Here is a 17,302-nt window from a genome sequence, read left to right on the forward strand (position 1 = left end):
TAGGGACCAAGAAACACAATTGTTACTTTCTTCCTAATAACAAGCCCCTGCCCATTCTTTTCCTCCTGAGAAAAAGCCCACATGAGAATTGTATGGGGCCGCATTTATGCCCGGTTAAAAAGTAAATTCCTTTAAAAAATAAAATCCACCCCCCCATTACACCTTCATAAACAAAGGCCTCCCACAGTACACAGTTGAGGCTCCAACGCCACCCTCTCCTAGCTGCCTACAAAGGAGGATCAGTGTGTCATGTGCGAATGGGTGTTATGTGTGTGTTGATATAAAGGTAGCCTCCATTTCCACCCCCAGGAGCTGAAGAGAAAACAAAAACAACAACAAAAAAGCAATCCCCAACCCTGCCCCACATTTAGCAAAATGACAAGACTCTTATTTTTCACAGTTCAGAAATTATAACTGAGAGATGCCACACTGAAAGACTGCGTACATGAGATTATACCAAAGCGTGTGGCTCCATTTTGCTCAGGCCGGACTGCAGTCTCCCCCTTCCTTTGGCCCCCATTACCTTAGCGCAAAGGAATGCTATATATCACATTCAATTTTGCAGGTTTTATATTTATTTAAAGGCTACTCTTCGGTTGAGAACAGCTGAATTCTCTTCATTTTATATATCCTGAAATCGAGGTTTCATCATTTGAATTTTTCTCGATCACCCAAACTATTCCCGCTACACCTTCCACATCTGAACTATGCTGAAGTTTTTTTTTCTGATTTTAAATTTTTTGATACTATGACAAAAACACATTTCACACTAAGATATTCACGCACCCACAGTGCACAAGCTTGCAGATCTAATGAAATTATTCTTTAAAAAATGGGGAAAAATGTTCTATACAAAGGGCTGGCCTCCCACACCTCTACACCCGTTTCCCCAAATTCCCGTTTGTACAGTTTTAAAAACAGCAAAGTGATAGCTTTAGGGGAAAGGCCACTGCATAAATCTGTAAATTCCGGGCTTCATCCTGCATAGAACAGGTGATCCTAGTCTCATATAGTAATACATGAGTATTGGTGTTATGTTTAACAGGACAACTCAGGTGAGCAGAGTTAAGCAGACTGCTAAGTGCTTTGACTTATCAGAGTGAAACCAAACCTTCCAGATCAGATAACTGCCAGCTTGAGTGTGTGTGCTTTTAAACTACTGGGGGTTTCCTAACAACTCTGTAGGATCAGCAGCTGGGGGCCGGGGTCCTATTTATCCAGCAAACCACTGTTGAATTTTGCCCTACAGGGACAAAAGACAACCCCAATCCAAAACTTCAGTTGCATTTATGTGCTCACAGAACCAGAATAAACAACGGTTATCCCATTCACTTCAAAAAACTTTGAAAGCTCGAGTGCGAATCCCCATCATATGCATGGGGCTTTCCTCAAAGTTGAAGTGAATGGGAAAACCCCTGCTCACAGAGGGCTCTGAGAGTGCATCAGAGCCACACGGGCTTCGGATCAGGATGCAATCCACGCACATCTTTACTGTGCAAGATTAATTCATTTCAATGGCACTACAGTGGGGCTTTTTTTCACAGGACTCACTTAAATGGATGTGGGGTGCACAGCAACAGTACTTGGTAAACGACCCCCTCCCTGACCCCTGCCCTCAAATTATGCCAAGTGCCCTAAGTGGTGAGCTTCACTACTTTTTTAAACATTGCCTAGGCTGAAAGAAAACCATATTTGCAATGATATATTTTAAATAAGGGAGAGTGGGTAGTTTTTTTTAAAAAAAACTTATTTTCTGAGACCAGCCCTTGACTGTACAACCCCCTTTGGGCTTGGCTAAGCTTAGGGAGGGATTCCTGGAGGGGGAAGGGGAGACAGAGTCTTCAAAAAACAAGGAACTATTTCCTGTATGCCGTTTCGACCCCGACCCAGCAGCACCACTGAGTAGGTGCTTAAGTGTAAGCCAGCGACTTCTTTCCTAAAAGGGTAAAATGTTCAAAAGCGCACAGAGACACACAACTCTGCACATTAACAGGCCTCCAATCTTGCGAAGGGTTGACCACAGTTAACCAAAGAACATTTAAGCATGATCTTAGATCTAAGCACACTAATTCTGGTAAGCCAACACATGGACACAATGCAATGGAAATCCTCCTGTGCAAGTCCCACTGAGCTGAATGGGAATCAGCAGGTTGGCAATTCATGTGCTACACATTTAAGCCTTTGAACAAACGCTTCCTGCACTGAAGCTCTGGCCGTTTAGAGGCCTCGCATTCCATTGTCAGGAACCTGGGCAGACACCCATCAAAACTGCAGCCTAGAGAGGGAGCTATTTTGACCTTGGAGTTTGATCTTAGTGAGAGGTTTGGTGCTGCTGGCTGAAACTGAGCTATAGTTAGTCCAGCAGCCTGGTCCACAAAACACTTTGGAAATATATATCCAAAGCAAATTCTAATCCATTTGCTTGGGAGAAAGTCTTTTGAAGGCTGTAAGCTTTTCAGCACAATCTATACATTCTTTAAGACAGATTCACCATTCTTAGATCCCAGCCCACAACATATATATACTCCCTTGAATTGTGCTCCGACTGATCTCAACAGAACCTCCTTCCCAATAGTCCAAATGGAACTGAATTCTGAACTTGGCTGGCAAGGTCAGTTCACACGCCTTTTTTGTTTGCAATAGGGTGATGCCATCACCAGTTGCGTTTGCGGGAGGGGTGGCAATCCGATGTGTTGCATATGTCTTACGAATGCTGTCAAGCTTCCTGAGATGGAAGCTGCTTGAGTAGGAAACCCTATGAGATTTGTGTTGTGACAGGATGTGGTAAGCAGTGACCTCATCTCAAGTTAGAACATTCACAAGACTGATTTTTGTGCCACCCCCCAACCCCTGAAATAATTCAACTTGATTAACTGGCCACTAAATTTAACTTTAATATTGCATTCTCAAATATATTTAATTTGGGGAGAAATTTTCACTAAAAGCAAAAGGAATTTCTTTCCAAACCCATTCCCATCCCCACCTCCCAAAACTGTGAACATGGAGTTATGTTGGAGTCGGGAATGCTCTGTTTCTTTCTGTGTTGGTGAGCACATAAGCATTTATGGTATCTGAGAACAGGGAGGCCTCTCTTTAGGGTCACGTTAGTAGCAGTCTTGAGTGTAAGGAGAGATGAACTGTTTGGGCACAATCCAGGCAAAGTTAAGTCCCATGGATTTCAGAAGGTGATTTGAACACCATGCTTACATTTCTCCCATTTAAATCAAACTCTTTTAATTTTGGCTGGATCATGCCTTTTGTGTGGACTGCACTGCTGCTTTTCAAGACTTTACCTCCTCCACTCATGTCCTCAAAGTTAAGCTTATCTGGAGGCTACCCTGAATCAGGATAATGACTAGTCATTAAGTGGCCCATCTGTATAAAAAGGAGGACAAAGTTAAGGGTTTGCTTAATTTTTCTTATTCCAGTAAGAAATAAAAATAATTATTATTATTAAAAAAAAGATAAATGGGAAACACCTACTGTAAACATCCATATTTTAAAATGTCTCCCTTTGCAAAGCAAGCATGCTGGTCAACCTACTATCTATATAGCCTGTATTTACTTTCTCTCTCTCTCTCTCTCTCTCTCTCTCAATTTTTTTTTTTAAAAGGCAGCTATTTTACATAGACATTTAAACACAACAAAAGTTTTTAAAAACATTTTGTCGACTGTAAACACTGGAAGAAAAAAAAACATTGGCGAAACAAAACAAAAAATTAAAAACAAAAAAACCCAAGGAATACTGCAGTTTGAAATATATACTCCCAAGCTGCCCGATGGCAATTCTTCCTAAAATGAAATCCAGGAATTGAAACAAGGACCCAAAGGGGCACAGCCTGCTGAAAACATCTCCCAGGCAAGCCCCATTGAAATGAACATACGTGAGTCCACTGCACACCTCCGGTTCATTCCAAAGGAGTCCACATAGGAGATGCTGAGGAGGGATTGCGCCCCAGGGTTTTAGGAAGGAGAACAGAATTCAGTTAAGAAGGGCAAACACACTTTGAGTACAGAACAAATTTAAAGTGAACAGAAAAAAAGAGGATGGGAAATAACTTACTTCAGAAAGTTTACAGGTTTTTTCAACTTTGCTAAAAAGTATAAAAATAAACAATTCGGGACTGGCGGTACCAGTCGGCCCAAGCTGACAGAGCCATGGCTTCCTAATTCTGTTCTGAATCTCCTAAACATGCTGCAGTTGTTGTGTTTTTTTGTTTGAAACCCTGCATGGATATTTTGCAAGGATTCTCGTGCCCTAATAGGATTATGGGCTTATCCTTGAAGAAAAAGAAGAAAACAAAAGTATTTCCTTTTTCCTTAAAAGCAAGTGCACACAAAGTAAAATTCTTCCTACAAACCTACCAAAACAAAAACACACCCCCAACCCAAACACATTTCCCCCATTGTATGCATTTTTGTTTGTTTTCTTAAAAAAAAAAAAAAGAAAGGGAAAGACACTAGAGGGATGAGATGTGTGTTGTGTTTTAAATGCTCAGGTGAAGTTGTTCTGTCAATTTTTTTTAAAATTTTTGTTTTGTTTTGGCTCAGTCACCCATCATGCTTTACTTTCGTTTTCATTTGTTTGCGTAGCTTCGTTGGGCACCATCTTGACTTCTGCAGGGGCTGTCTTGGCTTCTGTGGCTTGAATCGCAGACTTTTCTTCTACAGGGGTTTTCCTGTTGGGAGAGTCACCAAAACATTGTGGGTTACGTAAAGGTCAGTAGCTGCCATTTCACAAAACGCGGTGGTTGGAAAAGGAGAAGGGCCCTCCCGGAAGACAGCGTCAGCGCAAGAGAGCGCTGGGCCTTCTCAGGACATAACGGACCCCTAGCGGGACTGGAGAACAGCAGTCACAGGTTCCTTTAGCTGTGTTGTTGTTCTTTAAAACAAACGCAGCCGCTATCCTAGTTCTCATGGGCCTGCTGAGGAAAATAAACACATATCAAGACGGTGATGACTGCAGAGACTGGGAGCATCCTGAGGGTGAATATTATACCTGCCCTGCTATTACATCTTCAATGCAAGTTGGGAAGCAGGTTAAAAGAGCAGAAGACCTGTCCCGCGCTGGGACGGTCATTTGCTAGTCTGACAGAGGTAACCGTGTCTGAAGGGTCTGATGTCTGGAAAACTTAAACCTCTTACCGCTTTTCTGTTTGTGCGCGGACAAATTAAATACTCTTAACTATTTAGCAAATGTAAACACCAAACAATACTAAAAGTACATAAATAAACGAATAATCACAATTGGAACATTCTCAATACAATCTCCGGGAGTGGTATAAAAGAGACATGGGGGTCCCTTTGGACTCCTATTTAAGGCCCTATTTTCATCTTAGGATCCAGCCTTTCAGCAGGAATCTTCCAGCTCTTTCTGTTTTCTGAGGTGCTTGAGAAGCATGGTCCTCCACCCCTTTTTTAGGCCTCTTGAAGATGTGTTTTAAAGATTCTTAATGTCTCGGAAGGGGCAACTCCACCCCAGTTACTTGGTACTTCCTCATCCCTCCATACCTGCACAGGAAGCAGTCCTGGAGTTACGTGATGCTTTGCACCTTTCGCAGGATCTTCTCTCCCTTTAAACTGGGGCCCATCCACTCCCCTGCACAGTTGGTATTTTCCTCTACCATGGCAAATTCAATCTTATTTGGCTTTGGGAAAGAAGCACTTTGTTGTTGCCTAGCAAGCACCAGATAAAATCACCCACCTAGAGGAAAGTCATCTACATTCTAAACATCTAATGATATGGCCGGCCAACTCCGATTTCGCAAAAAAGTCCACTCTCAAATTTTGGCACTCCCCCACCCCAATTAGTATATGTCATTTGCTTGCAAAATTAGCTGGGGTCCCCCCCCAGTGCTTAGAAAACACTTTGCTTCCTAGAAGCTAAGGTGATGACATCCTGGTCCCCTTCCAATTCAGTCCCCTAAACTGGAATTGGGTGGAGCTGCTGGGAAGACTAGGAGAAGGAGGCAAACATTATTATGACAAGATCTGGAGACCTCCGTCCCAAGTTGCCAGGCACAATGGATCCAAGACACCTGAATTCCGAACCGGCAGTTATGGTTGCATGGTTAAACAGCATGGTTAAATAGCTTGCTTAGAAAAATAGCCAGGTTAATTTGAAACAAACACAGAGAACTGGAGCAAAAAATATAGCACAGCACAGAAAGGAGACATGGCACACCAACGAGAGGAGTTTTAAGGGGGGAGGCATACTCTGTCTTCGCAGGCGCTGGTGATGCAGAACTCTCCGGAGCAGAAGGAGCAGCTTGGCCTCCAGGCGGAGGGGCCGCCGTGCCCAACGCTGCAAAAACATCCTTGGCAAGGTCAATGTCTGGCGTCTTGAAGGTTCCTTCGTCCATTTTAAAGTCCTCATTCTGAGCAGGGTTTGTGGCGCCCCCCAGGGCTGCCTCACCCTTCTGGTTCGCCACATTCTTTGTCACCTCTGTCAGACTTTTCACTGCACTTGGCTGTGTGGCTTCCTTTTCTGGGCTTTTGGAGCTGGAGGCCTCCTGCTTTGACTCTGAAGGGGCTGGAGCGCTAGCAGGATTTGGGTGGGGTGGGGCAGGGGACTTGGTGGTGGCAGCGGGGGCCTTGGGAGCCTCGGGAGCTTTGGCCGTGGAGCTGGGGCTCAGCACTGCCCCTTGGTTGGTCAGGACACTGGACGACACGTTGCCAGTAGCTGGAGTAGAAGTGGGGGTGTCGCTGAGGTCAACCAAGGGAGCCACTTTGGGGGTGGAGGTGGGTGGGGGCGAAGATACCGCTGCCGCTTTTGAAGGCGTGCCCTGGTTAGGGGCCACGGAATTGGAGTCGGGCATGGGCGTGGCAGGCAGAGTGAGGCTGGAGGTAAGGGTGGTGGTTTCACTGGTGGGGCTATTCTGAGCGGTGGCAAAGGTTTCAGTGATAGTGTCAGAGTTAGCAGTGACTGTGGTGACGGATGGCATCATGTCCTCAGTGGCCGCAGCAACATCGGCAGGGTGCCTGTGAGAAGGAGAGGAAGGAAAGGAGAAAGGGGAGGGTGGAGTGGGGGGGGGGGAGAGAGAGAGAGAGAGAGAGAGAGAGAGAAACAGACCATGAAAGAGGCAGGCAGCTGGGTGAGTCAATGCAACTGCAGAAACGACATGCGGTTATTTAACGCACAAAGAGAGGGAGGAAGAAAAACACGAAGGCAAGAAGAATATCAACCCTTTTGACGTCATGTCAGCCACCGTGAGGAACCTCCAAGAATAAGAAGGGGTCTTGAGGTCGCCGACTGTTTAAAAAGTGCACCCGCCTTGGCTCTTTCTATAACACACTGCGATTTGGAGCACGTCTTCCAAAGATACCATTCCACCTGCAATACTTCTTTGGGAATAGTCAGACTACACTTCTTGCATTTCATTACTGTTTAGCCAGTTACCATGTAACCATTTCAGTGGCATTTCAGTACCACTTACATGCCACCCACCCAGCGCCCATAGGCATATATGTAACTGCCAACAGAGGATAACACTTCATGCATCGGATGAAGTGGATTATGGTACGCGTGTGCACGCATGCGCACACACACACATACATGTGTCTGGCATCAAACTGGACGGTTTGGTAAACAACCAAGAGAAGGTGCAGAGATATTCCTTTCTTCCAGATGATGGAGGCCAATGAAAAACATTTCTCCCTTTTCAAGGGACACAGGCACACCCAGGAGGTATTTTACACCCCATCCATTCTCAACATACTCTGGTTCCGTTAGCGGCGTGGTCTCATTGGGCTCTGTGTGTTTGCCTCCATCGTGGTTTGGGGTCCGTTCTTCCTCCGTTCGCACTTCCACAATAGGCTCTTTTGATTCATCTTTCCTGTAAGTGGGACAGAGAGAATGATTAAGGTTTTAAGGCAGCCTTGTAAATTAGCCTCCCAAAATTTCCAGGCCCGTTTCAAAGTGCTGGTATTAACATTCAAAGCCCTAAACGGCTTGGGACCAGGTTATCTGAAGGATCGCCTCCTCCCACATGTGCCTGCCCAAACCCTAAGATCAAACTCAGCGGTCCTTCTCCGTGAGCCCCTGTGAAAGGAAGTGAGGCAGGCGGCTATCAGGAAGAGGGGCTTTTCTGCTGCGGCAGCCCAGCTGCGGAATGAGCTCCTTAGAAAGGTTTGCCTGGTGCCTACCTTGTACTCTTTCCGGTGCCCGGTGAAGACCTTATTTTCCTAGGAATTTTAGCATGTAGAGTTCTAGTCTTTTAGCTCTGCTGTTTTAAACTTGTTGTTGTTGTTCAGTGGTTAAGTCGTGTCCGACTCTTCGTGACCCCATGGACCATAGCACACCAGGCCTTCCTGTCCTCCGCTCTCTCGCGGAGTGTGCTCAAGTTCATATTCAACTTGTTACTATATTTTAAATCTCTGCATTGGTGATATGTTTTATTCTGGTTGTTCTGTTATATTGTCGTTTTAAGCTTTCATATTTTGTATTGTTTATGCTACGTTTTGTGATTTTAATTTTTGTGAACCACCCAGATAACTTCGGCTATTGGGCGGTATATACACACACACACACACACACACACACACACACACACACACACTACCCTGCATGGATTTTTACTCATCTGCCTTTTGCTCATAACAGGGGCAGCTGGAGGATGGATGGTGCACCCTGTCCCTTCTTTGCCAGCCACTCATGAGAGTAGAAAGCAGGCTAGTAAAACATTTTGCAGGCTAGAAATGAGAGTTTCTACGCTAGTCACACTGGAGGCAAAGCCCCCTCTGGCTTCTCCAGTACAAGAAACCAAGTGGGGCCGACCGTGGAAGCATGGATTGCGCTGTGCCTTTGCCACCAGCTGGCTGTGCACCAGCATACAAACCCAGCAGGCTGGAAGCAGATGAAAGGAGCGCTCCTTCCTCCCCCTCTCCACTGCCAGCTATCTTGGTTTCTATGCTGGCTATGCAGGAGAGCGTGGCCTCCTGTGTGTCCGGTGGGGGCTGCTGGAGGAAGGGCGACGCACTCCATGCCTTTGCCAGCAGCCTGCTTGGTTTCTGTGCTGGGTGGAGAGGAGGGAGCTTCCCCTCTTCGCTGTCCAGCATGGAAATGAAGTGGGCAGTGGCAGAAGCAGCTGAGCCCATCTGTCCATCTTCTGGCAGCCCACTCCCTTGCCTGGGTGGAATTCCTGGGTGCCTATGGCAACCAAGCGAGTGGATAAAAACACGGCTGCTCTACGGCTCAATGTTTTGGAAACAGAGTGCGGGCAGTGCCGGAGGCTCCAGGCTCCGCCCTCAGCATCTCTAGTTGAAAGGATCTCAGGCCGCGTGGCTCGGAAAGATCTCAGAGAGGGAGGCCTGCCAGGTAGAGAATGTAGAAGTGGGCTAGATGGACCACTGATCTGACTCAGTCTAAGGCAGCTCCCAAGGTCCGTGCCCCCTTGGCGGGGTCTGCAGCGCAGCAGCTCAGCACGTGCTTTCCGTGCAGACGCTCACAGGCCCAGCTCCTGGCACAGGCTCAGGTAGCAAGCCTGAGAACTACTCCCTGTAGCTTGTACTGCCAGGCTAGAGGTGTGCACAGGGAGGGGGGATGGGGGACCTGGCGGGCGCTGGGAGAGCAGTTTGTCCTCTGAGCGCCAGCTGAGGCTGTTCCTGCAACACCCGCTGCCACAATGGGAGAAGGGCAAAACTGGGGGGGCGATGATGTCATCTGGCCTGTGGAAGGCATGGTGGGAGGCAATTCCATCCCCCACCTGAAGCAAGTTCCCCACCCCTGCTGTACGGGGAAGTGAAGGCATCCTGTTACTCACGAGAAGGCAGCCTTGCCCTCTTCCATGTCCTTGCCCTTTGCCCCCGGACCGGATTTGCCACACAGGTTGACTGCAATGCACATCAAGAGGCCGCACTTGTTCAGGAAGTAGCAGGTGACATCCACAGCGACCAGTAGGAGAACGAAGATGACAATGAGGATGCCCACAATGGCAGCGGTGCCCAGTCCAGACGTAGGGCTTGTGCTGGCTTTAGAGACCAAGAGAGAAAGGGGGGGGGGACACACAACAGTTAGCAAGGAGACAGGACTATATGATTCCTATGAGCACAAACATGATCCTATCTCCTTTCAAGTTTGCCCAGGTGAACATCATCAGAGCAAGGCTTACGTCCTCCTTTCCCAGAATGCCCCTGTCCACCAGAGAGAAACACACGATTTCCTCTCTAGAACGCAGAGCAGGCGAGGACTCGGGCTTCCCGACGTAGATCCCATGTGTGTGTGTGGGGGGTGTGTGTGCGGCATATACTGCATCTCTAAAGAATGTGCAAAACAACCACCACCCACCAGCACAGAGGGTAGACTCCATGCCTCCAACAGAAGTACTACCTCACTCCACTCCACTCCAGCTTGTTTGGACATAGCATAAAACAGCCTTACCCAACCAGGGCCCTCCTGATGTTTTGGGCAATTCCCATTATCCCTGACCATTGGCCTCACTGCCTGGGGCTAATGGGAGTTGTAGTACAAAACATCTGGAAGGTACCCGGTTGGGAAGGCTGGCCCCAAATAGACTCAAGCTAGAACATCTGCAAACTCTTTCTCGAGGCTGTGGCCAGAGTGCCTAGGTGACAGGCCTCACGCTGGCTATTAGCCAATGCAGCCAGAAACGCATGCTCCATTTTCAAGTACAATGTATTTCTGACTATCAGATGTTGGAAGCTGGCAACCTACTCCGACCATGCATCTCATGGGGAAAGTGCATTATGGGAGTTTAGCTAGGCAATGGTTTTCAACCCACGGTTTTAGCAGTTCCTCCCTGACATGTAACACACAAACAGAGCTTTCTAGAACAAGCCTATCCTGGGTGCAGAGAGTCGTCAGCCTGTGAAAACAAGGCATCATTAGCTAGGCCAGGTATCATTTATCTTGTATGTATACAAAGAGGACACAAAAAAGTCCTAGAGCTACAAAGCTAACATTTTGTATTGTAAGACTGTGGAACAGAATCCCCTGCCTGAGGAGATGTGGCAAATGCTCTCACTTGCCATTTTTAGGCACTGTTGAAAATGTTTCTAATTCAAATGGTTTTTAATACGTGACCTGCACTTAAAGAACAACAACAATGTATCCGGAGCTGCTGCTTTAAATTATTGTTAATTATTGTTAATTTCTTACCATTTTTGCATGTATATCAATTTTTAATTGATTGTTAAATCTCTGATTGCCACTTTGGTTGCATTTAATCAGAAAAGTGAAGTAAAATAACTGCAACAGGACCCTGAGCAGCGCCCACATCTCTTTGTGTTAATTAACTCCCAAACTCCATGACGCCCTCCCCACCTTCTGCTTCAAACCATGGTTTGGACCCTTTACCTTTTGTCCTTGGCTGTCTGCAGTGTGACTGAAGGAGGACTTGGGACTGGAAACAGCTGTTGTCAGGTGACTGTGAGTTATGTGACATGTACTGTAACTCACCTCAGTAGCTCACCCTAAAATTGGGTAGAGGGCATACATCTCCAAAATATTATGGGTTGGATCAAGTTGGATGAGTAGATCAAGGGTAGAGAATGTGGTGGCCACAGGCACTAACACATCCCCAGATACCTTTTCTTGGCACTCACCAAGGTCCCCTTTCCTTCCACTTAAAAAAAATAACATACTTGCTGTGAAATAGTTTTCTGTTGGTGCTAAAAACTGTGGGTTCAAATGAATTGCTTACTGTGTTGAGGTTCAGACTGCACCTCTGACTTGCACTCAGTCTTTTGGGCAGGTTACTTGTCCTTTGCCACACTTCCCATGGCAGTCATTTTGTGGTGGTGTCCAGGACAGTTTCTCAAATCGCCAAATGTGTCCAGGCTCAAAAAGGTTGCCTAACCCTGGAGTAGACCCATTGGAATCAATGGGACTTAAGTTAGTCATGATTAATTTTAAGTCCCATCCATTTCAATGGGTCTACTCTAAGTATGACTAAGTTTGGATCCAACCCTACAGTACCAAATGTTGGGATTTATCAGTGGAAGGAGACTGTTGGGGAAAGGGTGTTACGAATATCTACCCTGTGCTTGTGCACTTTCCTGAGGCACTTAGCTGACCACCACTGGGAGGCAGAATACCAACCTAGCATGGGCCACTGGTCTGACCAAACAGAACAATTCTTAAGCTCTTATGACTCAAGCAGAGACGTGCCAGACTATGTTATTGCCCAGCATTCTTACTAGGCCCAAACAGCATCACCTTGAAAAGCTGTGATGCAGGGAGAGCTTCCAGATATGTTAACATCTTTCATTGCACAACAGATGACCAGTACAGAGCTGTCTTTATAGTGAGATGATTACTGTTCCTATTAGCTGTTCTGTCCTATCATGATCACCTTCTACAGACGGGGCCCAGTGGGAAATCTCCAAGGGAGCCCTTTCCCTCCTAACTGAGCCTAGCTCCCTGGAATCCAGAACGAAGTCTGAGAGGATTTATCCTGCTCTGTTCCATTCATATTTCTCTTTTTGTCCTAACCTACATCCCACTCCTCCTGAATCCTAGGAGAATCTCTAACGTCAATTCTGGAACTGGAACACACAGTTTGCCACAGCTTTCAGTTCATCTGTATCTCTCTGTCTGTTTCTCTTTGCTGGGCCCAATTCAAATCACCGCTGTTAACCTTTAAAGCTCTAAACAGCTTGGGGCCTTGTAATCTGAACAATTGCTTCTTCCTGCATAGCCCTACCCAGACAGTGAGGCCACCTTCAAGGCCCTTCTGCAAAAGCCAGCATCAACGGCGATTCAGGAGGCAGCTACACGAGAGATTGTCTTCTTTGTGATAGTGCCCCAGCTGCGGAATGCGCCACCCCCGAGAGGTTCACCTGGCACCTACTTTGAATGTTTTTTGCACTAGGTGAAGACTTTTTTTAAAAAAATATTTTTTCAGGCTTTTTCTGGAGCCTTTTAATGGATGTTGAGGTTTTGTCTTTTTTAAAAGTCTCAACAACAGTCTCTGTTTAATGCTATTGCTTAATCTTTGTTACATGTCTTATACTGCATTTGTATCGTTCACATTGTATTTTAAGAGAGTTTTATGTAAGCCACCCAGAGAACAAATAAAAAAAAAAATGAGATGTCATTGATGTTCACTGTTGCATTGCTAGAGCACTGATGTGATCACAGGTATGATTTCATCGAGATTCTTTTTTGCAGTGTTTTACTGATGTGCACATTTGTTCTTGCTTGTTGGTAAAACATCATACAAAAAAGCATTTCCTACAACCATTTATGCAAACACACTGATGTTGCTTTTTGTTTCTTTCCTTTTTTCAGTGTTTCTATGAATGTGTTCCTGTGCATTTTACAGAGGTCTGATCAGCCCCACCCCCAAGTCTCAACTTCTGGCATTCACAAAGGCCTCCTTCTCATCTCTAGACCAAAACTGAGGTGCCAAGCCCAACTCTGTCTTTCAGCTGTGGTGGTGAGAGCAGCCAGAAATGCTGTGCTGTGCTATCAATGCTGTCTGTGTGTCATAGGCATGCAAAATAGTGCATTTTGGATTTTCGTGATGGAAATTTGAGAAGAGGGGGAGGAAAGATTTGACGTGTCTGCTAAAGTTTCTTCTCTCAGAGCAGGCAGGAGAGAGAAGGCCGTTAATGGCTGACTAACCCATGCGTGAATTTTGAATACATTAGAGGAGGGAATGTGTATGGCACTCCTCCCTCGCCTAGCAAGAACTGAGGGTGATGAATTTGTTTAATTATGTATCTTGGCAGAGAGCTGATCTGGCTGGCACAGACATTCTGTAAGCACTTAATGGACTTCTGACGCAAACGTCAGACTTCGAAAGCCAAAGTCTAAGAAGAGAAGCAACATTATTTGCCCAATTCTGTCTCCCTCGGAGCTCTGGTCTGGCTTGACGGAGGAGGCGAGAGATTTCAGTTAATACCAGCTGGGTTGGGAGTGAGAGTCAGTCAGAGCAGACAGCACTGAGCTAGACAGACTAGTGGTCTCGCTTGGTAGAAGGCAGCTTCCTAAATGGTTCCAGATTGAGCTGCACAGAAATGTCATGCCCTTGCCTAAACCACTTTCTTTCCACTCATGACCCATTCCAACTGGTTCCATAGGCCCCCAGCTCCTGAAAGTTTTATTGGGTCATCCCTTCTGAGGAACCTATTTTCTTACGTTTTCTTTGAAAGGACCTTTCAGTGCTGAAATAAAATGTTATTCAACTTCCAAACACCTAGCCAAATTTTTAAAAAAACAGCAGCAAAACCATGACAGATGGTTGAAATCTGAGGCTGGATCCTGAATGCAGTTTGAGTCAAATGCATATCTCAATTGGCTGGCTGCTTTCAGGTGTGTACAAGTTAGATGTACATAACTTGAATGGTGAGCACACTGTTGAAGCACACTTCTGCATTTTGTACAGAGGTACCTTCTTCTCTTCAGGTCTGAGGTTTTTTGGGGGGTGGGGGGAGGAACTGGTTTCCTGTTGGAAGCAGATGCTGGTTCTGAATGCTGAGCCCCTTGTCACCAAATGCTGAGCCCCTTGTGCTGTCACGAGGTAACTGCCGGCTCCCCATCCCAGCAGCAGTTTTCAGCTTTTAAGAAGCTGATTTTAAAATTGTGCAAAGGGTCTACACCTAGGGATGTCCGTTGCTTGCAATTCTGGTCCTTTGGGGACTTGAAGGACTTCCGTTGCTCGCCTGACTTGGCTGGCATTTGTGAGCCGAGCTGTGGGTTTTGCTCGAAGTCTGGGACCTTCTTCCATATATTTTTTGCTGTCAGCTGTAATTTGCGCAAATAGAAATCTGTGGAAATTGTGGCTGTAATTTGAGCAAATTGTAATTACAATTTGTGCCATTTGCAAAGTTCGCAAATTTGCATAAATTACAGCTGTAATTTGAGAAAATAAAGAAACCACAGAAAATCCTCTAATTGGCCCAACCCACTGCAGACCAAGTTGGGCCAGTTAGCAAGAAAGATGGACTGAAGTCCAGGGGGCCGAGCCGATGAAAACACATCGAGCTCCACCCCCCAAATGGATTCCTCAATGTCCCTATCTGTACCACAGTGGTAGAGCACATTCTATGTAGTGAAAGTTCCCAGGTTCTCTTCCTGGCATCTCATGACAGAGCTCAGGAAGGCCTCTACCTCCAACTCTGGGGAGCCAGTCAGCGTCGACAATGCAGAGCCAGTTGGACCAAGGGTCTGACTGGATATAAGGCAGCTTCCCATTCTCCGAACACACTTTCAGCTGAATGAATGCTGCGCTATAATAACAATATCAATAACAATAATAATAAAGGTGACAACTCAGAAATCTTGTCTGAAGCGTGGGGAGACAAGCGAGGCATACAGATCAGCTTTGGATGAGCACAACTGTCATTTCAAAGTCGGGGGGGGAGGGGGAACAGGATGCAGAGACTTTCTTTTTCAGGTGTATTTATACCTACCCATACAATAATTGTACAGCATGATAACAGTATTGGGGGACTGGTTTGTGCAGAACTTCAGTAAGCCAGGAGGTATGACCCAGCACACATCTTTCTTTCAAAGCCCAATGGCCATTTATTTTTTTAGTTAAGTCTGCCCCATGCTCTCCAAGTTATGGAAGCTGTACCATGGCCACGTTGCCAGATTGTTGGGAGGCGAGAGGACTTACCCCAAAGGGTGTGTGTGATGTTTGTTAGGGGGCAATCCCATGGGCCCTAGACATCGTCTGAAGGGCCATAGGATTGTTCAGATTTCCCGTTCTAAGGTCAGAGGCAGTGCTTCAGCCTCGGAAGGGGACGTTGGAGATCCGACCCCCCCTTCCCCGACCCCTTGCAGCTGCTCTCCGAGGTTGGAAATGTGACTTCGGAGAGGGGGAAATGGGGGCATTTTGGTGGGCAGGGAGGAGAGGCCTCCTTTCTTCCCTCTCCTAAGTGCCCCAGCTAGACAGGTAAAAAAGCCTGTCTAGTAAAAAATACAGGGCAGGAGGCCGCTCCTCCTGCCCTGCACTGGATGAGCGGAAGCCTCCAAGTTCAGGGGCTTATGATCATTGGGGGCACAACTGAGAGGAAGGCATCCTCAAAAGCCCATTTGGTCCCTGCCTGTGCCTGTGTCTACAAAGCAGAGCCTTTTGTGGGGGAGGACACCCATCAGCAATAGTATCTTGCCAAGCTACTTTTTGACCATGGAGGTAATTCAAATGTGGTATGGTGGGTGTGCAAAAATGATCCCTGGGCTGCAACTATTGTACCACAAAATATTCCTGCTTAGAACAGAGCAATGCGGAAGGAAGGAGACAATGCAGGTGGGACAACAACATGAATTCTGCAACAGCAGAGGCAGAGCAGGCCATCCTACCATGCCCATCCCCATAAAGAGGGGAGGAAGTGCACAAAATGTACCAAAGACACTGCTGGTCACAATCACTTTGTACCTGCCAGCCTGTGAATGTACAGATTCACTCAGGGATGAGGAATCTTTCCTGCATTGTGTGATGCAACCCCCCTCCTCCCGCCCAGGAATTGAAAGGTATCACGAGAGAAGCCCGTGAATGATCAGAGAAGATGGCATCAAAATGGTTTCCTTTATTGGCAGTAGAAATGGAGAGGGGAAAAGAAAACTCTTTGTAAGAAAGAAAGAAAGAAAGAAAGAAAGAAAGAAAGAAAGAAAGAAAGAAAGAAAGAAAGAAAGAAAGCAAGCAAGCAGCAGCGCTTTTTGATCCATTGGGCAGGTGGTTTGGAACTTCGGTTAACAAACACATCTAGGCAACTAAAAAAACAAACATGGCTTGGTCTTTTTTCCTCCTCTTTTTTAATAATGCAGATGTGTAAACATAATAAAAGACCTGAATAGATTTCCTATGCTTAAGCATCATTGCTGTGTTATTACGGGATGTGCTAGGATAGAACGGTGCAGATGCTGGCAGCTTTGAGCACATGGACTGGGGCAGTCTGGCCAGAACCATCATGGAAAAGTGAGATGGCTTCGAGTAGGACTTGGGCCATTTGTTCACACATCAAACAACCTTCATTGAGAACCATCAGGGCACGCTGGAGTCATGGAAACTCATGAGCTTAGTGCCCTAACAGGAATACCCCAGGGAATCGTACATGAAGGATTGGCCTAGAATCTTCCATTGAGAAACACTGACTGAAAAAGGTTTTATGGCACCCTACTGGGCTGGCTCCTTGAAGGTTCTCCTGTCCTGTCAATAAACCAGCTGCGATTGCACTAGTGAAAAGTCTGAGCTGACTGTCTTAGCCAGTAGCTGGGACATATTTTTGGACAGGGGCAGGGCATGCTTTTTGCAAAACATATAAAGAGAAGATGACTCCCAGGGCATTTTCCTTTTACAAGAATTCAACTGTGGACTCTGTCTCAACTGACCGG

At 46.3% G+C, this 17,302-nt stretch overlaps 1 protein-coding gene across 2 annotated transcripts in view; it reads right to left on the reverse strand.

Moving 5' to 3' along the window:
- Window positions 1–2,871: 2,871 nt before the first annotated feature.
- Window positions 2,872–17,302, reverse strand: part of NCAM1 (neural cell adhesion molecule 1) — a 291,075-nt gene continuing 276,644 nt past the window's right edge. The window contains exons 16-19 of one of the 2 annotated variants that reach the window (XM_084803473.1): window positions 9,762–9,969; window positions 7,719–7,835; window positions 6,217–6,981; window positions 2,873–4,679 (exon numbers count right to left, since the gene is read on the reverse strand). In XM_084803473.1, the coding sequence (XP_084659599.1) occupies window positions 4,559–4,679; window positions 6,217–6,981; window positions 7,719–7,835; window positions 9,762–9,969 (1,211 nt within the window). In that variant the 3' untranslated portion in view covers window positions 2,873–4,558. Of the gene's footprint in view, window positions 4,680–6,216; window positions 6,982–7,718; window positions 7,836–9,761; window positions 9,970–17,302 lie in introns of both variants that reach the window. The other variant, XM_084803474.1, reaches the window with a different exon arrangement.

Source organism: Heloderma suspectum, chromosome 6, assembly GCF_057233095.1.
Source record: "Heloderma suspectum isolate Gila_16-S chromosome 6, 16-S_ref, whole genome shotgun sequence".
NCBI lineage: Eukaryota > Metazoa > Chordata > Lepidosauria > Squamata > Helodermatidae > Heloderma > Heloderma suspectum.